Source organism: Carettochelys insculpta, chromosome 30, assembly GCF_033958435.1.
Source record: "Carettochelys insculpta isolate YL-2023 chromosome 30, ASM3395843v1, whole genome shotgun sequence".
NCBI classification, from domain to species: Eukaryota; Metazoa; Chordata; order Testudines; family Carettochelyidae; genus Carettochelys; species Carettochelys insculpta.
This window is the reverse complement of record NC_134166.1, coordinates 951,966-972,483: the sequence shown is the minus strand read 5'-3', so window position 1 is coordinate 972,483 and position 20,518 is coordinate 951,966. Positions and strand designations below refer to the sequence as shown.

General features: G+C 65.5%; 1 protein-coding gene across 10 annotated transcripts; it reads left to right on the top strand.

The window, feature by feature from the left end:
* Positions 1-1,876: 1,876 nt before the first annotated feature.
* On the top strand, positions 1,877-19,348 carry ADAM15 (ADAM metallopeptidase domain 15). 10 transcript variants are annotated; one of them, XM_074980525.1, is made up of 25 exons: positions 1,877-2,139; positions 4,063-4,166; positions 9,225-9,301; positions 9,783-9,861; positions 10,752-10,828; positions 11,056-11,200; positions 11,379-11,444; positions 11,533-11,601; positions 12,087-12,256; positions 12,348-12,432; positions 12,511-12,659; positions 12,740-12,917; positions 12,995-13,087; positions 13,494-13,689; positions 13,771-13,879; positions 14,906-15,065; positions 15,166-15,243; positions 15,326-15,440; positions 15,566-15,704; positions 15,937-15,996; positions 16,735-16,828; positions 17,755-17,814; positions 18,325-18,396; positions 18,574-18,704; positions 18,835-19,348. In XM_074980525.1, the coding sequence occupies exons 1-25, from the start codon at positions 2,049-2,051 to the stop codon at positions 18,956-18,958; spliced, it is 2,721 nt and encodes a 906-aa protein (XP_074836626.1). In that variant the 5' UTR covers positions 1,877-2,048; the 3' UTR covers positions 18,959-19,348. The 10 variants fall into 10 exon arrangements, with proteins under 10 accessions (XP_074836626.1, XP_074836625.1, XP_074836628.1 ...); XM_074980524.1 differs by having other exon boundaries at positions 11,029-11,200; positions 11,533-11,592; XM_074980523.1 differs by having other exon boundaries at positions 1,878-2,139; positions 9,228-9,301; positions 11,029-11,200.
* The last annotated feature ends 1,170 nt before the right edge of the window (positions 19,349-20,518 follow it).

Below are 20,518 nucleotides of genomic sequence, written 5' to 3'. Positions count from 1 at the left end.
CCTTGGCCTTGGCTCCTGTGCCGGTGACCACGCGGCTGGGTAACGGCCTGCTAGTCCTGCCGGCCGGCCGGCGAAGGGAGCTGCCCCGCTGGCGCGCTGTTTCCAGCCGTGCCGGCAGCCTGTGGCTGGGCCAGTCTGGGGGGTGGTGTTTGCAGAGCAGGGGTTGAGCCTCAGATCCTTCCTCCTGGCTGTGCCCCCCCTTGCCAGTGCCCACGACCCAGGTTGTAGGGCTCAGCCCCAGGTGGGGTAGAACCGGCGTCCCATTCCCATGTTGCCCCTCTGGTCGCTCGTTAGCCCCGTGCGCAGCACTGCCATGGGGAGGGGCAGGCAGAGGAGGGCACAGTGTGGTTTGGGGTCAAGGGAGTGAGCAGGGGCAGTTGTGGGGATGCAAAGGGCTGAGCAGTGCCTGTTTGGGGGGCAGAGGGGGTGGGCTGGGTGAAGGCAGTTGAGAGGCACACGGGGCAGGCAGTGCCAGTTATGGGGCTTCAGGGCAGTTGAGGGGCACACAGGGGCTGGGCAGTGCCAGTTGTGGGCGGTGAGGGTCGTTGGGGGGTGCACAGGGGCCGGGCAGTGCCAGTTATGGGGCTTCAGGGCAGTTGGGGGCACACAGGGGCTGGGCAGTGCCAGTTATGGGGATTCAGGGCAGTTGGGGGTACATGGGGTCTGGGCAGTGCCAGTTATGGGGGGTCAGGGCAGTTAGGAGGCACACAAGGGCTGGGCAGTGCCAGTTAAGGGTGGTGAGGGCAGTTGGGGGGCACACAGGGGTAGGCAGCACCAGTTATGGGGTGAGGGCGGTTGGGGGGTGCACAGGGGCCGGGTAGTGCCAGTTATGGGGTTTCAGGGCAGTTAGGGGGCACACAGGGGCTGCCCAGTGTCAGTTTTGGGGATTCAGGGTAGTTGGGGGGTACATGGGGGCTGGGCAGTGCCAGTTATGGGGGGTCAGGGCAGTTGGGGGGCACACAGGGGCCGGGCAGTGCCAGTTATGGGGTTTCAGGGCAGTTGGGGGGGCACACAGGGGCTGCCCAGTGCCAGTTATGGGGATTCAGGGCAGTTGGGGGGTCCATGGGGGCTGGGCAGTGCCAGTTATGGGGGGTCAGGGCAGTTGGGGGGCACACAGGGGCCAGGCAGTGCCAGTTAAGGGGTGAAGGTGGTTGGGGGGTGCACAGCGGCTGGGCAGCACCAGTTATGGGGGTGAGGGTGGTTGGGGGCACACGGGCCGGGCAGTGCCAGTTACATGGGTGAGGGCAGTTGGGGGGCGCACAGGGGCCGGGTAGTGCCAGTTACAGGGGTGAGGGTGGTTGGGGGGTGCACAGGAGCTGGGCAGCGCCAGTTACGGGGGTGAGGGTGGTTGGGGGGCACAAAGGGACTGGGCAGTGCCAGTTATGGGGATTCAGGGTAGTTGGGCTGGACTAGATGACCTCCTGAGGTCCCTTCCAGCCCTGTGATTCTGTGGTACATGGGGGCTGGGCAGTGCCAGTTATGGGGGGGGGTGAGGGCAGTTGGGGGGCACACAGGGGCCGGGCAGTGCCAGTTATGGGGGGTCAGGGCAGTTAGGGGGCATAAAGGGGCCGGGCAGTGCCAGTTAGCGGGCTTCAGGGCAGTTGGGGGGCGCACAGGGGCCGCGCAGCGCCAGTTATGGGGTGAGGGCGGTGGGGGGCGCACAGGAGCCGGGCAGTGCCAGTTAGGGGGCTTCAGGGCAGTTGGGGGGGGCGCACAGGGGCCGGGCAGTGAGCTGGGGGCACACTGGGGCCAGGTGTCCAGAGGGGCTGGGCGGGGGGTCACTGGGGGTCAGGGCTCACAGGAAGCGGCCGGAGCGAGCGGGGCGGCGCTAGCTGGGCGGAGGCCGGAGCCAGGAGCCCGGCCGGGAAGTTCCCTGCCCGGCGCGGCCCGGCCCCACCCCACTCCCCAGCGCGGCGGTGCAATGCGCGCCGGGAGGGCGGGGGCGGCCCGGCCGGATCGGGAGCCGCCTCCCCGGGCGGGGGCCGGGATATACCCGCAGCCGCGGCGCCCCGCCCGCCAGGAGCCAGGGCTGGTGGCTGAGCCCCGCCATGGGGCTGGGGCTGCTCGTGGGGCTGCTCTGGGCCCTGGGCGGCAGCGGCGTGGAGCTCCCGGGAGCCGGCTGGGGCGCGCAGCGCGCAGGTGAGCTGCGGGGCGCCGGGCCGGGCCCAGCAGCAGGGGGCGGGACGGGGCGGGAGCCGGACGCCTGGGTCCGCCCCCGGTCGGGTCGGGTCGGGCGGGGGGCGGAGCTGGACATCTGGGTCCCAGTTCTTGTTCCTGGGCTGGGGAGGGGGCGAGGTGGGGCGGCGCTCCGGCCTTGGCGTGTGGGAGCAGGGGGCTGGGAGGGGCAGCCAGGACTCCGGGCTTCTCTGCCCAGCTGTCCGGGGAAGCGGAATACGGGGGGAAGGGCTGGCCGCAGGCACCGCCACAGCCACAGCCGGGTTCACTTCCCTGTGGGCCGCCGCCGCCCGACCGAGCCCCGGCGCTTTGCAGGCAGAGGCTCGGCAGCTGGGCGCTCTCTGCTGTTGGTGCTCCTTGGGCCGGGCCGGGCCGGAGGGGACCTGCCGTGGGCCCAGGTAGTGCCCGGGTGCTCCTGCCTGCCGGGGTGGCCCCCCACGCTGGGGATACTGGCTGCACTGTGCCTTTGCTCCTGCTCCCGGAGGGGGCCCTACTCCCCCTGGCAGGCAGGGTAGCTGTGCTTGGCATTGATGGGTGCTCCCAGAACAGTGGGAGGGCAGGGCCCTGGGGTCCCTGCACCAGTGAGGGATGAGGGGGTATCAGGCTGAGCTGCCCCAGGCCAGGGGTCACTGGGCTGTAACCCCACCAGGCCTATGGACACCTCCCCAGCAGAGGGTTTGCCATGGCAGGGCCAGTTGGGGGCACAGATGAGTGAGGGACCTTGAGCTCTCCCCACGTAGCTGCTCTCCTTGGTTGTGCCTGGGGCTAACTCCATGGGCATGAATGTCTGTCCAGCCGCCCCCTCCCCCAGTGCCTTCTGCTGCTGCCTGGCCCCTGGCTGGTGTCTCAGCAGAGCTGGGGGGGCCATAGAACCTAGGGCCTGTCCTGGGGGGTGGCCACAGAGAGAGTGCTCAGCTATGGGCCCCTTCTGCTGCTCCAGTCCAGGAGCTCTTCTCAGTGGAGTACCCTGCCCGCAGGGGGACTCAGCATTACAGTGATGGTGGGGAGTGGGCAGGTCTGGGCTGGCGTCCTACCCAACCTTGCCCCGTGGGCCAGAGCATATGGCCCCACCCAGGTTCTGGCTGCAGGTGCAGCGTTGGAGGGATGGGCGCTTCCCGAAGGCAGCCTGGCCCCGTGGGAGATGCTCTCACAAAGAGGGGGCTGGTTCTGGCCTCTTCTGTGTGGTCCCAGCAGCTGGAGCCCTGGTGTGCCCTGCCCCTGCCCTTGGGGCAGCAGGCTGCTGTGGGTGGCTTTGCTGCGGTGCAGCTGGCGTCCACCGAGCCGGGTTCCTGCTAGTGTCAGGGCACAAACTCACTAGCCTTAGTGCTGGGAGGGGCTGCCACAGAGAGACCACGTGCGGTCTCTGGGCTTGTCTCAGAGGGGGAGCTGTGTTAGCCTGGGTCTTTGAGAGCAACAAGAAGTCCTGTATCAGGGGGTGGCCGTGTTAGTCTGGATCTGTAGCAGCAACGAAGGGTCCTGTGGCACCTTATAGACTAACAGAAAAGTTTAGAGCATGAGCTTTCGTGAGTTAACTCACTTCTTCAGATGCTGGTCATCTGCAAGGTGCCACAGGACTTCTTGTTCTCCGGGCATGTCTGGCCCACTCAGCACTGGCAGGAGACAGCCCTGGGCTGGGGCAGAAGCCCCACAAATTCCCCAAATCCCCCTGTCTCTTGGTGGGGAACAGAACCCAGGAGTCCAGGCCTCCAGCCTGCTTGGGCGCCCTGTCAGCTGCAGCAAAGTGCATGGCTGTGCGTCATGCACCCACCTGGCCTAGAGCCCTTGGGGGGTCTGGGGCAGAGTCCCAGGGTGGGAAGTGCTGTGCTCTAGGACCGGGGGCTGGGGGAACAGGTACTGGGGCCATGGCATTGTTCTCGGCCCGTGCAGACGGCAGCTCCCGACGGCACCGGGATGACCTGGGGCAGCATTGGCACGTGATGCCCCGTATCCTGCAGGGCAGCCGGACGCTCAGCCTGACAGAGGCAGCCCTGGTAAGGACCCAGCGCTCAGCCCCATCCACGCCCCCCCCCCACCGGCTTGGCCTGCAGTCCCACCCCGCATGCGGGGCCACCGCCCTTTGGGGGGCACTCGGGGGCCCAGGGAGGGGCCAGCACTCCCCCCCACCCCCTGCCCTCTGCGTACAGCTGCCTCCTCAGCTTCCCACCCCCCTGCTCCATTTCCTGGTGCAGGAACCCAGCTGGGGGAGAAGGGCTGAATCCCCCCTGACGTGTGTCTGCCTTGAGGGGCTCCCCTTGGGGTTGGTGTTCAGGGGCACCTGGAGATGGTTCCCTGGAGCTGTGCTGGGGCAGGGAAGGAGACGCTGTCCTTGTCCTCTGCCCCCGGCCGGGCTGCATGACCGTGGTGTCCCCCCGCACCCCTCGGCCGGGCTGCGTGACCACATGGTGCCCCTCCTGGTGCCGGCAGGGCCTGGCCCAGCTGCAGCCAGGGACCGTGGCCAGCGTTTCTGCTTCCTGGCTCTGGGCGGGGAGCGTGGGGGCCTGGCCGGGACACGCCAGTGACTCCCCAGCCCAGGACAATGAGCTACTGAGGGAGGGGTGCTTCCTACCAGCTCCATCCTGACCTCTGCCCGACCCCTGGCCCAGCTCGGGGCCTGCTGGCTGGGGAGGGTCCAGGACAGGTGCCTCACATGGTGCAGGCCAAGCCCCCAGCCCCAGGCTGGGCTGTGATGTCGGGCACTGGTGGGGCTGTTGTAATGTGCACTGCCCTCTCTGCCCGTGTGATGGGGTTCTGGGGTCCCCCAAGCTCTGCACCCTGTCCGCAGGCAGGAGAGTCTCTCACTCAGCGGGAAAACAGCAGGTTTATGAGCCGACAGGACACAGCATCGTACAGAGGAGTCAGTGCAGCAGGCAGAGACAGCCAGTCCAATCCATGTTGGGGAGAGGAGGCCCCGAGGGGCCCCCAGAGCCGGGGCCTTGCCCCCTCCTTTGTCTTTCTCTCCCTCAGTCCAGACCAACTGCTTCCAACTCCCAGTTCCAATTCAAACCCCTCAGGCTCCACCTCCTTCTTTGTCTGCAGTACAAAGGTGTTACCTGGTTGTCAGGGTTACCCTCAGCAGGAGCCCCACACCCTCTGTGAGCCACACACACACACACAGGTATCCCCCACTCCATCACATCTCTCCCCCCTTCCAGACCGAACTGAGCGGGGTCACTCAGCCAGCTACCTGGGGAAGTTTGGGGCCCTCCCCTCGTGATTGGGCATCGGCTGCACCCTCGGTGCTCCCCTTGATGTGCACCACCTCCATGTCATAATCCTGCTGGGGGAGGCTCCAACTCAGGAGCTTGGTATTGGCCCTTTTCATGTGATGCAGCCGGGCAAGTCCCTTTAGTTCCCTCAGGTTGGTCGGTCTCCCTGCTTCTGTCTCTGGTCCATCAGCCACGTTCTCAAGTCGGGCAGGCAGAGCCCATACAGATGCTGCAGCACCAACAGATCAAATAGTTCTTTTCTGGTCTGGGCCCTGCCCTGTCTGCCCACCAGCCCACACAGCTGCTCCAGCCAATGTTTGGAATTCAGTTACAGTCCAGTAAAGGAAGGTACAAATGCTTCCACCCTTGGCATTTAGCCAGACCACCAAAATGGTTGTGTGCCTCAGTTTCCCCTTCCATGCCACACAATAGGTTTGGAATGTTCCTCCTCATGTGAGAGGTTGCAAGACTAGTTACAGGGAACAATGGTGACATTTCAGAGTTACAGACTCCTTCAACATACAATTCATGCTTCTACATCCATGTCATCATGTCACATGGCTCTTTCCAAACATTCAGTACATGGTACAATTCTACAGCTTTTGGTAGCAGCACCCCTTGGTTACAGCAGTCAGCGTGAGTAACAGAACAAACCCATTGCAACTGTACATTTACGTTGCTCTTTGGTAGACCACAACCTTTGTGCAACATCCTTGAGAATCCAGTATTTTGGGGATAAATGGCTGAGGCCTTTCTTAGCACCATCAAGTTCTAATCTTCTCTCTTGCCCCCTGGGGTGGAAATGTGATCTCTCTGGCTGTGCCCTCCCTTCTAACAAGAGCTGGGCCATTGATGATCTCAGGGAGATGGCCCCCTTCCTGCCAGTCTGGAAATTTGCAAACCAAACTGCTTTCTGAGAGTTGTTTTGTGAGTCCCAGACACAGAATCCACATGAAGGAATCCCTGTTTATCCCTTACTGGCCCACCAGGCCCAAAGCTCCTTTGTCCTTCCACCTCCAACTACTGCCTCCCCATGGAATCAGAATGGGAGTCCAGTGTGAGAATATAAGTGTTTCTAGCATCTGGAGATGGGGAATTGCTGGCCCTCTCCTGCATCCTACAGAGACTGACGGTGCAGCCGTTTCACTTGGTTCTCACAGGGCTGCTCACATTCCCTGATAGTTTTCACTTTACTTGCACCAACTTCCAATTCCTAAGAAACTTTTACACTGCCTGCTTTGGACCCTTCCAGAGCACAGCCAGTGGTTTCACACTCAGGCAAGTCCTGGCCATCAGGAGCTGAAACAAACTTCTCCCCAGGCAAAGGGTTGCTCTGGTGCTTACAGACAAGCACCTTTCCTGTTCACTCTCCTCCACCTCACTCCCATTTTCTGCAGTCCCCACAGACGGGTCAGGAAAAGTTTCAGGGAAATTCTTTTCCTCAAGAGCTCCCCCAAACAATAACTCACCCCTGTCTGCCTCCACAGGGGCACTGCTCCCTTGAGGCACAACCAGCGCCTGGGTTTCACCTACACCCAGGATCACTTCTGGCCCATTAGGCAGATTCCCACGTAATCCCCCTCCAGGCAGACAGCCAGTACCACCAGACAGAAGGTTAGGATCCCTTTCCTCCCTTCTGCTACCAGCTCCTTTATCTTCATCAGTCAGCAGAACTCCATTGCCCGTCTGTTCTTGTGTCCTGGCGAGAGGATGACTCTGGTAGGACAGAGTCCTCTCACCCCCTCCCAATAACACCTCAGCATCAGGCAAAGAACAAGTACCAGAATCGTCTGGTCTCTGGGATTCCCTGATGATCCTAACTGGATTAGACCAAGTTAAAGCATCATCCCCCCTGAGAGACACAGAGGTAGGCCCACTTCCCATCTGGGCTTCAGCTGCCCTCAGATCCAGCTCTGGGATCTTGGCTCCATCTCGAGCCCCCACAGGCTCAGGCAAAGGATTCACTTCCCCAGAAGCAGAAGCACTTTTCTTGCACCAAGGACCAGTGTCCTTAGCAGGGATACCACTGCCCATCCCAGAGCCATTCCCTCTGCTCCAGCCCCCATGGCTGGATTCAGAGACACACCTGGAATGCTCTTTTCTGGTGGATCCTTCTCCAGCCACCCCAGGCTGGTGAAGTCTTCCTCAGACAATGGGCTAGTTTCCTCATTGGCACCTTTTCCAAACGCAGGCTCTGCTCTCTCCCCAGGCTGCTGCTGCTGCTGTTCAACACAGACAGACAATGGGAGACACTCTCTCCTTTGTCCCAGCCCCCCGGCTGGTCTCCACACACACACAGAAGGTGAAGCAGCTTCTCTCACAGACAACTTGCCATTCCCAGTGGATCAGCTGCTTTCCTGCACAGACACACAGGCACCTTCCTCCGCCCAGGCCTGGAAAACTCTTCGCAGGTCTGTCTTGGCCACTAGTAGATGATGGGTTGGAATCGCTCCTTCCCTCCTTGAGCTGTGGCAGGCCACTCGGTTCAGAGCTCCATGCAGTCCAGGGTTCCCTGCCCCGATCCGGGCTCACCTCTGCAGGATTTTCCTTAACCCTCAGCTCTGCCACTGCACATCCACGCTGCCTTGTCCAGCTCCTTTAATCTCGATTCGGTTTCCAGGTGCTGCCACTTCACAGCGGAGTTGCTCAGTGTGGTTGCAGGCTCTCAGGCTGATGCCCTCTGCACCCCACGATTCCTGGAAGAATCCCTTCAGTGTGCCAGGCTCCTTGTGGGTCACAAGCTGCCCGGGGTTAGGCCGTAGGCCCCTCCGCCCTCTGGGACCGACTCCAACAGACTCCCAGCGGAACCCCTTCTTCAGTGTGACACCCGCTCTCAGGGACCATGAGCACACTGTCTTGGGAAGAACTCATTCAGCGTCAGCCTCCTCAGGGGTCACTTGTTCCTGGGGGTTGGGCTCTCGGCCCCTCCACCTTCTGGGACCGACTCCAACAGATTCCCAGGAGTAACCCCTCCTCGGGTGTGACACCCCCTCTCGAGGACCACGACCGCAGTTGCTTGGGTTCGGCCGCAGGCCCCTCCGCCTTGGGGAACTGCACCTCACTGCCCTTCAGCACACCTGGGTCTCGCAGGCCCCACTTCTTCCGGGGCCCCGGTCACTTACTGCTGGATGCTCCATCCTCAGGGTGCAGAACATCCCACTTCTGCCACCAGTATGATGGGGTTCTGGGGTCCCCCAAGCTCTGCACCCTGTCCGCAGGCAGGAGAGTCTCTCACTCAGCAGGAGAACAGCAGGTTTATTAGCCGACAGGACACAGCATCGTACAGAGGAGTCAGTGCAGCAGGCAGAGACAGCCAGTCCAATCCATGTTGGGGAGAGGAGGCCCCGAGGGGCCCCCAGAGCCGGGGCCTTGCCCCCTCCTTTGTCTCTCTCTCCCTCAGCCCAGACCAACTGCTTCCAACTCCCAGTTCCAATTCAAACCCCTCAGGCTCCACCTCCTTCTTTGTCTGCAGTACAAAGGTGTTACCTGGTTGTCAGGGTTACCCTCAGCAGGAGCCCCACACCCTCTGTGAGCCACACACACACACACAGGTATCCCCCACTCCATCACAGCCCCACACTTCCCCCGCCTGGCCATGTCCCCTCTGCTGGGGGCTTGGCTGTGGGGCACAGGCAAAGGGGTGGATTGGGGGGTTCCCCCAGCCACCCCCACTCCAGCCGTACAGAGTTGCCCTCCCCTCTCCCAGGATTCAGCACCTCTGAGTCCACTGCCAGCAACAGGGCGCCGAAGGCTCCATCAGGTCCCACCTTCTGTCCCCGGGGGGTGGGGGCCACCCCAAGCTGGGGGTGGTTGGGTGGGGCCTGTGTAACTGGCTCTCCCCAGCAGGGCTCCCCGGCCCCCCTGCAGGTCACCCTGGAGCTGGAGGGGGAACAGCTCATCCTGGAGCTGGAGCAAAACCGGTGAGTTGAGGGGGACTGGGCTCTAGGCAGGGCAGAGCGAAGGGAGCTGGGGGCTGTGTGCTGCTCTAGGTGGGGTGGGGGGACAGCTGGGGGCTGTGTGCTGCTCTAGGTGGGGTGGGGGACAGCTGGGGGCTGTGTGCTGCTCTAGGTGGGGCAGCGGGAGGGAGCTGGGGGGGCCAGGGGAACAGATGGGGCCCCCTATGCTGCTCTAGGCAGGGTGGGGGGAAGGGGTCTGGGGGCTTTGTCCTGCAGGGGTCCAGGGGTACCAGCTGGGGTACCCGTGAGCTGCTCCATGTGGAGGCGGGGACGGAGCACCATGTGCTGCCCTAGAAGGGGAGGGAGCAGGAGTCTCGGGGGGGATATCCAGGGCCCCCGTGTGCTGCTCAGGGTTGGGTGGGGATGCTCCCAGTGGGCTGGGAGCAGGCGGGGGTGGGAGGCCCGTCCGTGGGGCTTGTGCTCATTGTCTGTCCTTCCCTGATAGGGAGCTGGCTCCGGGCAGAGGGGCGCTGCTCTATTACCTGCCCAACGGCACGCGGGTTGCGCAGGCTGCTGGCTCCCAGGTAGGTTGGGGCTGGCGCCATGGAGAGACCTGGGCAGGCAGGTGTCAGGGTCAGAGGTGGCGGAGTGAGTCTGTGTCTCTCAAACGAAGTCCTGGGGCGCCTTACAGACTAACAGATACTTTGGAGCATCAGCTTTCGTGGGCAAAGACCCTTTGTGAGATGCGTCACGGTGACTCCTGCAGCGTGGGAGCCCTGGGAGCCAAAGAGCTTTCCCACCTCCTTAGGCCACTGGCTGGGGTCCCAGTCTGCCGGCTGCACCTAGCAGGTAACTGGCGCAGTCCCTGCAGGTCCCAGAGCCCCAGCCACTGGCCCCCCATGAGGGTTTCTGCAGCTGCCCCAGCTGTGGCTGCACATGGGGTGGTGAGAGGCACAGGTGGGGTCACTTGGAGGGGGGAGCTCAGCATCTCCACCCTGAAAGTTGTTGCGGCACCGCTGCCTGAGGTCCATGGCAGATCCTGTGGGAGCCCCCAGCTCTGTCCCCCTCCCAGCCCATGCTCTGTTCTCTGGCTGGGGGATCCTGTGCAGAGGAGGCGAAATCCCACCACCACCAGGTGTGGATGTCTCTGGGGCTGGCTTTGTTCCAGCTCAGTTCTGGGTGGGCCATGGCCAGTCTGTGTCAGTAGCTCCCCCAGCCATGCAAAATACAGGGGAAACTGAGGCAGGGGAGATAAAGTACTACAGCAAATCCCCGTCCTGCTCAGCAGGTGTGTCTGGTGGCAGCGCCCTGGAGACAGGCGGGGTGCTGTGGGCTTCCCCTGGGCAGTTCCTTGACATCAGTGCTGTTGTCTTACTTGGCCAAGGCTGCTCTGCAGGGAGAGAGGTCCCAGCAGGGCACCCTGAGAGCTCCCCTGCTCCACGCTACAGCTAAACTCTGCTTTTCTCTGCTGCAGGGCAGCTGCTGCTACCGGGGCCACATCCAGGGCTACCCTGGCTCCTGGGCCAGGCTCTGCACCTGCTCCGGACTCAGGTGGGGCAGCTCCAGACCTGGGTGGGGGGTGGGAGGTGCTGCCCCTGTGGGTTTCAAAGAGGGGCCGCTCTGGGTGCCCCTCAGGCCTGCAGCCCCTGTGATCTCAGCCTTGGCCCCCAACGCTGGCCAGCAGGGGCTGCGACCCGTGTCTCTCACCCCCGCCCACCCCCACTAATGCCCCTTCTCCTCCGCTCTCCTAGCGGCGTCCTTGTGGCCTCGGAGAACAGGCGCTATGGACTTGAGCCTGACCCCCAGGGGCCTCCCGGGAGGCATCTGGCGTACAGGCCCTGGGACATGCGGCTGAGCCGCAGGGAGTGCGGGCTGGGCCCCCCCAGCCACTCGCAGCCACTGCCGGAACCGGAGCTGCACAGGGTAGGTGCGGGAGGGGAATTTGGGGGTGTCTGGTTGGGGCTGCAGCTCCCCCCCATCTGCTTTGTCTCTGGGATGGGGGAGCTGCCGCCTGCCCTCCCTGTCCTGTGGGACACCCCTGCCCCCAGTCCTTGCGCTTGTATCTGTGTGTCTGCCCCCTCACTGGCTCTCTCTTCTGCAGGGCCGGCGGGAGGTGGCCCTTGAGCAGCTGTTCGTGGAGCTGGTGATGGTGGTGGACCATGCAGAGGTGGGTGATGCTGGGGGGGTGGGGTGGGGCTCGGTCTCCTGGCCCTGCGGAGGCGCCAGCCCCTTTTACGCCTGCTCTCCCCCGGCAGTTCCAGAACTACCCCAGCTTGGAACGGATCCAGACCCGGATGCTAGAGATCACCAACCAGGTGGATGCGGTGGGTCCCTGAACCTCACCCCCATTTCTGTCGGTGACTTGCAGCCCAGGTTATCCCAGCCTGCTACTCCACACTGCCAGTGCCCCTCACCTGCAGCCCCAGCTGTCCTGGTCTGCTCCCCCACTTGCCTCCCCCTACTCTGCCAGTGCCCCTCACCCGCAGCCCCAGCTGTCCCGATCTGCTTCCCCAGCCTCCCTCCCCCTACTCTGCCAGTGCCCCTCACCCACAGCCCCAGCTGACCCGGTCTGTTCCCCAAGCCTCCCTCCCCCTACTCTGCCAGTGCCCCTGACTCCCAGCTCCCAGCCCCAGCAATCCCAGCCCTGGGGGGCCCTGGTCTGAGCAGTGGTGCCCACAGTGACTCTCATCTGGCACCAGATCCCCGACATGCTTGGGCGCCGGGCCAGGCTCCATGCCGGACACGGCAGCTCTGGTTCATGGGGTTCCTTCCCCCCCAAGGTGTGTTGCTAACCCCACTTTGCCCGCAGTTCTATCGGCCCCTGGGCATCCGCGTGGCGCTGCTGGCGGTGGAGGTGTGGAACCAGGGGGATCCCATCACCGTGGGGCCCAGTGCCCGGGCCACGCTGGAGAGCTTCCTGCAGTGGAGGCACAAGGAGCTGTTGCCTCGGCTCCCGCACGACAACGCTCAGCTGCTCATGTGAGTCTGGGCTGGAGGTGGGCAGGCTGGCGCCTGTCGCTGCTGGGTACCTGCGGGCAAGACGTGGCTCTGACGTTCCCATCTCTTGCAGGGGGGCCCCACTGGAGGGGGCAGTGGTGGGGATGGCGTCCCAGGCCTCCATGTGCTCAGCAGCGCGCTCCGGTGGGGTCAGCATGGTCAGTACCTCCCCTCCCCTGCCCCGGCCCCCCCCCACCCCTGCGCCCCACCTGCTCTGATCCAGCCTCTCTGTGCAGGATCACTCGGTCAGCGTCCTGGTGGTGGCCTCCTCCGTGGCGCACCAGCTGGGCCACAACCTGGGCATGAGCCACGACCGCCCTGAGCGCCCGTGCCACTGCGAGGGGCTCTACCAGGAGAGGAGCTGCATCATGGCGCCCCCCACAGGGTGAGTTGGGGGCCCGGCAGGGGCCCAGCACCCGGGCGTGGTGCCCTCTCGGCGACCATGCTCACGGGCTTTCCCTGCAGGCTGATGCCTGGCCTGAGCTTCAGCAGCTGCAGCCGGCAGGACGTGGAGCACAGCCTGCAGCAGGGCCGGGCCTGGTGCCTCTTCAATGTGCCGGAGGCAGCGCGCCTGGCCCTGCGCCCGCGCTGCGGGAACCACCTGGTGGAGAAGGGCGAGACCTGCGACTGTGGCCTGCGGGAGGTAGGGCAGGGCGGGGCGGGGCACCCCCTGGGGGTTTCGCTTCCTCCCCACATTCACCACCGCCACTCTGCCCACAGGAGTGTGCCGACCCCTGCTGCAATGCCACTGCCTGCCAGCTGGCGCCTGGAGCAGAGTGCGCCACAGGGAACGCCTGCTGCCAGGGCTGCAAGGTGAGTGGGGAGGGCCTGCTGGTCCCTCTCACTCCCGACCTGCAGCCCCTGCCAGCCCGGTCCAGGATGCCCATTAGCCTTCTGGGGTGCGGGACACGTTTCAGCCCAGCTGGGCGAGTTCCAGGCAGAAGTGCGCTGGCGTACGGCTGCTGGGGCAGGGCCTGACGAGACGCAGCCCAGGCTACTGCCAGACCTCGCTGAAGCCACCACAGGCCCCTGGGGATTCTCTCTGGGAGCCCACAGCATGAGTGGGGAGGGCAGCCGTCCTGGCCAGACCTGCAGCCTCAAGCCTGCGGGTGCCATGAGCAGACTGGCACCATCCTGGATGACAAACAGGGATGCTTCTGGGGAACTCTTTGCTGCACCAGACCCCCCATTCCTTGCTCCGACTTCTTCTGCTCCCCAGCTTCGAGGGGCTGGCGCCATGTGCCGGGAGCCACGTGGGGAATGCGACCTCCCCGAATTCTGTGATGGGCTGTCTCCAAGCTGCCCCCCCAACACACACCTGCAGGATGGGCAGCCCTGTGCTGGGGGCCAGGCCTACTGCTATGGCGGGGCCTGCACCACCTACCAGGACCAGTGCCAGGAGCTGTGGGGCCCAGGTAAGGAGCAGGGTATCTCTTGGGTAGCGCAGAGCTGGGGGGCTAGGGAGCTGCTTGCTCATGCTGCTCTGTGCCATACAGGTTCCGGCCCTGTCTCTGAAGTCTGCATGGCCTCACTGAACATGCGGGGGGACACGTACGGGCACTGCGGGCAGTACCCCAACGGCACCTACATCCCCTGTGCCCGGCAGTGAGTGTGGCCACCTCTTCCCTCCCCTCGGTGATGTGGGAGGATTTTCTGGGCAGCACTGAGGGCCAAACCAGGGCAAACAGCTCAGAACGGGGCAACTGCCAGCCCAGGACTGGGGGTCCCCTGTGGGGCACCGAACCCATCACCCAGAGCCCTGCTGTCGCCGCTCCGGCCAGCCAGAGTCACACCAGCAAATTCCCTCGCGCACTCCAGCTTCCCCGTGCCACCCCCAGCCCCACACCGAGGAAACCAGTCACACCAAAGCCACCCCGGTTCTCCCAGCCACGGCCCCAGGTCCGCCTGTACCTCGGCCCTGACCCCAGCGAGCTGCTGGGCCCGGGCTGCAGCACCCGACGCCGACGGGTCAGTGATAGAAAGAGGAAAGAAAAGGCTGAGACTAAACTCGTTAAGGCGCTCCCGTTACACACCCGGCACAAGGGGCTTGGCGCTGCCTTGCCGCAGATGGAACCGCTGCCACCCCAAAAGCCTCTGGAGCACGTCCTTTGCGGGGGTCAGCGACCCTTCTGGCTCAGCTCCCGCAGGGAGGAGCTGCAGGGGAGACGGGGCAGGAGCTCTCGGGGGCCCCTTATCCCCAGGCCCAGTGTGGGAGCGGGCAGAGATGGAGCCAGTCACGCGGGCAGGTCACTCGTCCAAGCCCTTTCAGGCCATCAGCCAGCGCCTGCCTGCCGGGCGGCACCCGAGAGCCGCACTCCTCAGCTGGGGATTAGCGCCTGACGAGGCCCTTAGTGTGTCAAGTGCGGCTTCACCTGCGGGAACCCCCCCCACGAGATGCCCCCCCCCCCCCCCCCCGCTGAGGTCCCCTAGCCACGGCCGTTCTAGTGCTTCCAGCTCCTGGGGGGCAGGTGCCCCAGGCTGAGGAGGGGTGAACACAGACGCGGTGAACGACGGCAGACGCCTGCCGCGTCCCACTGCACACGGGACTCGGTGCAGACGGAGCAGCATTTTGCATGTTTGTCTCAGAACCCATTAATGTCCCACGCCCCTGCGCCCCATCTGTCTGTGCAGGGATGCTGCCTGCGGGAGGCTGCAGTGCCAGGGGGGCAGTGCCAACAGCACAGAGCAGGACGAGGTAGCACCTGGCTGCCGCCAGACCGCCCTGCCCCCAGGCGAGGATGTGAGCGACCCGGCCATGGTGATGCCAGGCACGGCCTGTGGTGCCGGGAAGGTGAGCTGGTCCATGGGAGGAGCAGGTGCTGCAGCCGGCTGTCTGCCTTGCCCTGCCCCGCCCCGCCCCGCCCTCTCTTCACCCCGCTCTCTCCGGGCAGGTGTGCAGCGGTGGCTGGTGCCGGGACATCTTCGAGCTGGGGGAGCAGCAGTGTCCGAGCCAATGCCACGGGCATGGGGTAAGTGGGGCGGCAGGGGTGGGGGACCGTGTGCTGCCAAGCCCGCGCCCTCTGTGAGGAGGCTCCTTGTGTCCCCCCACAGGTCTGCAACAACAAGGGGCACTGCCACTGTGAGGCAGGCTGGGCGCCCCCTGCCTGCAAGAGCCCGGGGCAGGGGGGCAGCCTGGACAGCGGCCCCATGGGAGTCCTGGAGCAAGGTGAGGGGGGCTCGTGGCACAGGCAGTGCTACCCCCAGCCACATGGGGCGTGACACGAGTGGGGCTTTGTGTGTGGGGGGCGGGACTCTGGTGCCAGGGCCACTCACAGGCTGTTCTTTGGCCAGGGGGCAGCGCGCTGCCCGGCATCCTGCTGCCCACTGCGCTCCTGCTGCTGGCGCTTGCCCTGGGGCTCTGCTACGCCAAGCGCGCCGGCCTGCCCCAGCACCTCTGCCAGCTCAGCAAGGGCTCCGGCTGCCAGTACAGGTACCCCACCACCATTCCCCGCCTGCCCCTCCCCCTGCTGGCCGCCCCCCCGCCTGCTCCTGCCTCTCCCCTGCCTGCTCCCCTCCACCTGCCCCTCCCCACTTCACACTCCATGTTTCTCTCTGTGCCCCCCCCAGCCCAGCCCGGGGAGGTGCCTCCGTCCTGGCTCCCACGGCTCTTTTCTGGGTCCCCCAGGGGCTGGGCTGCCAGTCTGACTCTGCTCTCCCTGCAGCACGACGCCAGGCACCCAGCTGCGATTGCTCAGTGCAGGAGTCCCGGCCCATCCCAGTGGGTAACGTGGCTGCTGGGGACACTGGGCACTGGCTTCACTCTTCACTTTCAGGGGCCTGGCCCTGCAAGCTTCCCCCCACGTGCCCCGGCAGTGCCCAACCCAAGGGGCCCTGCCCTGCCCTGCGAGCTCACCGCCCACCCTGGCAGTGCCCAGCCCAAGGGGCCCTGCCCTGCCCTGCGAGCTCACCGCCCACCCTGGCAGTGCCCAGCCCAAGGGGCCCAGCGCTGTGAGCTCACCGCCAGGCAGTGCCAGGCTGGAGGACAGAGTGGGGAGCAGCAGCGTATTCGCAAATCCCCGAGTCTGCCATTCGCCCCTGAGTTGGGGGGTCTGGGTCCCCTCCCCCTGAGAAGCTGGGCCATCCTGTTCCTCAGGCTCTGGGGGGAGGAACCCCTTGTCTCTCTGCTGGGGGCTGTCGCTAAGCACTGCGCAGTCTCCTAGCTCCGCAGAGCTGGGCCCTGGGGTGGGTGTCTGGTCACCAGCCTGGGAGCGCCGGCCTGTGGCTCTGGTGAGAAGCTGCCCTGGGACGTGTGGCTGGCCTGGGACGGTGGGTTGGCGCAGTACCCTCCCTGCACAGCCTTGGAGCCTGGCTGGAGCCCAGAGACCCCCCCCACATCTGGTGCTGCCACTGGAATCGAAGCTGGGCTCCTGACGCCTTTGTGGCAGGGGTTTGGCAGCGCAGAGGTGCACCAGGCAGGGGGGCCCTGCACCACAGGTGGCTGAGCTGTGTTTTCTCCCCAGGATCTCCCAGCCGGAGTCACGACACTCCAGCCGGCCCCGCCCCGGGCCCCCGCGGCCCCCAAGCACCGAGCTGCAGCTGATGCCCACCAGTATGGTGAGTGCTGGGGGCCTGGTGCTGCCCCCCCGGTGCCCCACTGCTCCGTGGGCCTTTGCTCCCCACTGGGGTGCGGAGGGCAGGGGCTGGGCCCCGTTGCCAGGGGTGATGTGTTCTGGGGATGGGGGCCGAGCCGAGCCGCAGTGGGGGGCCTCTCCCTGGCACTGCCGGCCCTGGGCACTGTAATAGCTGGGAATCCAGCCCCAGTGGGGGAGGGGAAAAGGGGGTTTAACCCCAAGAATGAGCAGTGAACCCCAGTGGCTGTGTCCTGTATCCCTCCCCCACCCTGTGTGTCAGGTGAGATCTGCCCAGCAGCGGGCAGCCCCCCCAATCCCCCGGCTGGTCTGCGTGAGCCTCGGGGTGGGGGCTGGGCTGCAGGCGACCCCTCCCCTGCATCCCCCTGAGCGGTCTGTGTGAGACATGGGGGTGGGGGCTGGGCGGCAGGTGACCTCCCTGTCCCCCCCCCCCCCCCGGCCAGCCTGTGTGAGACATAGGGGTGGGGGCTGGGTGGCAGGCGACCCCCCCCCCATCCCCCCAGCCGGTCTGCATGAGACACGGGTGGGGGCTGGGTGGCAGGTGACCCCTCCCCATCCCCCCCGTCTGGTCTGCGTGAGAGATGGGTGGGGGCTGGGTGGCAGGTGACCCCCCCCATCCCCCCAGCTGGTCTGTGAGAGACGGGTGGGGGCTGGGCGGCAGGTGACCCCCCGCCCCCGCTGGTCTGCGTGAGACATGGGGGTGGGGGTTGCGCGGCAGTGTCCCTGTGCTGCCCGGAGGGTGACGGGCAGGGGCGGGCTGTGACCAGGGGAGGGCGTCTCTGGCCTGCCAGTTCACTCGCCGTGCTGCATGGCCTCTGGCTGAGTGACACCCCCGCCTGCATGGCCCCTGCCTGCCTCTCCCCCTCCGCTCGCATTCTCTTCTTTCTGCAGCCGGTTCCCGCCCCGCCTTCCAGGCCGCTCCCGCCGGACCCAGGTCCCAAGGGAGCCCAGGTAACACCCTTGGGCCGGCGGGTGCAGCCCACGCCCCCTGCAGAGGCTGCTGCACGCCTGTCGTGTGCATGGAGTCCAGGGCATGGCGGTGCCCGTCAGACACTGTCTCGGCCTCCCCTTGGGCACTGGGCTGAGAGGTCAGAGCAATGGTAGAGGGCAGGGCCTGAGGGTTCCCCTCCCCAGCCCCCATGCAGGGCGCAGCTCCGTAGGCCAGCATGGCCCTTGTGCTGCCCGGAGGCAACACGGCTCTTGGTCCAATCTCTGCCCCAGCGCAGCGCACCCTGCATTGGCAGTAGCTGGGGTGTGCACTGGGCCCCTGGCATTGCAGCCCCTCAGCCGGGCTGCCCCCAGGCTCTGTCCCCGGAGCCCCTGAGTCTGAGGCAGCTCCCATCTCCTCCTGGCTGGGGCAGGCAGGACCTGCCCCCTCCCCAGGGGTCTCTGCAGACCCCCTGGCAGCTGCCAGCGTGGGAGGTGTGTTGCTGTTTCATTGGCCCTGATCTCTCTGCCCAGGCCATGCTGGGGGGAAGGCCGCCCCCCCCCACACGCCCGCTGCCTGCAGACCCTGTGCTGAGAGGTGCTCAGGTAACCATGGCGGGGCTGGCGCCACATGGGGGGTGATGATGGTGTGGGGCGTGTGGTCTGGCTGTGGGTTCCAGGCCACTGTGGAGCGGGGATTACGGGATGTGCAGGGCCTGGCCGGTGGGCTGGGGGGGGCAGCCATGGGCACTTCCCATAACTCACACTGCCATCTCTCCGCAGTCCCTCAGCCCTGCCCAGCTGCTCCTGCCCTCGAGGCTGCTGCCCTCGGACCCCCCTGGACCCCTCCTCCCCAGGACGGAGCTGTTGGCGGGGCCCTCCTACGGCCCCCACGTTATGGTGCTGCCCTCCAGGTGAGTGTGGGCTGGCTGGCCCTGCAGTGAAACCGCGTGGAGGGGTGGGCAGAGCCGGGACTGTTCCGGGGGGTGACTATATGGCAGGCCCCCCCCTTACCTATTTGACGTCTCTCTCCTCCCTCCCCAGGCCAGCTCCCCCGCCCCCTGCTGGACGGCTCCGGGACTGCCAGCATGGCACAGACTCTGCAGCGTGCGACAGCCCCAGGGCTCAGGACCCCCTCTCGACTTGCTGCCTGTCAGACTCGGGCTGAGGGACAGGCCCTGCTGCCGGGGGGCTGGCCGGGCTCCTGTCCCCCGCCCTGCACGCCAGCCTGGGGGTGCTGCAGGGCCCCGTCTGAACTAGCCCTGGCTGCCGGTGGGCTGCCCTGTTACGCCGCGCCCTGGCCTGGCCCGGCCCTGCGCTGTGGGCTCTGAACGCTGGGTGTGGCAGGGCGCACCCCAGGGGAGCGGCGGCAGCTGGGAGTGGCTGCATGCTGCAGCTTGTCCAGGAAAATTCTGCACCGTGGAGCCTGGCACGAGGGTTCTGCCTGGCTGCTTGCGGGGAGGGGTGTTGGGGGCACCTCTTCCTGTGGGGCACTGGCTGCTTCTGCACCTGCTTTGCATAATCTGCCGAGTGCCCAATAAAGGAGCTGGGAGCTGCCTATCAATTCCTTTGGCGCAGCGAGAGTGGCAGGAGCCAGGGCGGCGCTGGTCGTGGCTGCAGGGTGTCCAGGGAGGGCCCAAGCTGCTTGGCTGGGTCAGGTTCTCCCTTGGGCAACATGCAGCTCTCATGAGCCGTGAGCCCTGCCAGGGGCTGATGGAGGCTTCGGGGTTCTGCCCAGCAGCTTTCCCAGCTGTGCACCTGAAGCCTCACTCTCCCCTCTCCTGCAGGGAACTGCCCTGACTCCCAGAGCCCAGCAGCAATCCTGTCCCAGCCTTCCCCCTGCAGGCCCCCAGGGCAGGGGAGGTTCCAGGGGGCCTTGGGGATCTACCTTTGCCCCCCAAGCCGGGCATGCTTTGGCTTGGCTGTGTCTAGGGGAGAAGGGTGGCCAGCCCCCCTATGGCCTCGCTGCCAGCTGGTTCTGCCCTGGGCCAGGCCCCTACCGGGTGCCCTGGCTGTGTCCCTCGGGGTGGGTGTCTGCTGGGTCAGCATGAAGGTCTCCTGCCCTGCCGGGGGGCAGGCACAGATGGGGGCTGATCCTAGCCCTGCGGGACTGACCCTGGAATTCCCCCGCTGGTGCCCCCTGTGCTCCACTAGGTGGCGCCGTGGCTCAAGTGATGGCCAGCACCTGCCAGCCTGGGGGGGGGGGGGGGGCCTGGGGGTTCCCTCTCTTTGCCGGGGCCTCCCCAGACGTGCACCTGTACTGCAGTGGCAGGCATGGGGGACCCTGCTGCTACTGGGCACATCCCTCCTGGGGCCAGACTGGGCCCCTTCCCCCCAGGTAAGACCCATGGAGCCCCAGCCTGGGGCCCCTGCTGCTCCCTGGCTCTGCTTTAGGGTTCTCCATGAGCAGCACATGTGGGGCAGCCCCCGAGCATGGCCCCAAGATCACAGCCCACCTCAGCTCACTGGGTTGCTGCTTCTCCATGCTGCCTGTGTCAGCTTGAGGGGTGGGGCTGGTGGTAGCATATCCTGGGCACAGACCCCTGGACCTGAATGGTGACTTCTCCCCCAAACCAGGCCAGGTACCAAGTCCAAAGGCCCAAGCCCCGGGGCCGGCGTGTGCTGTGACTACTCAGCATGGCTGTTGGGCACCGCCCCTCCCCTAGGACAAAGTTTCCCTTTTCCTGGGGCTCCACTTGCCTTTTATTGCCCCTGGAGTGGTCATTGC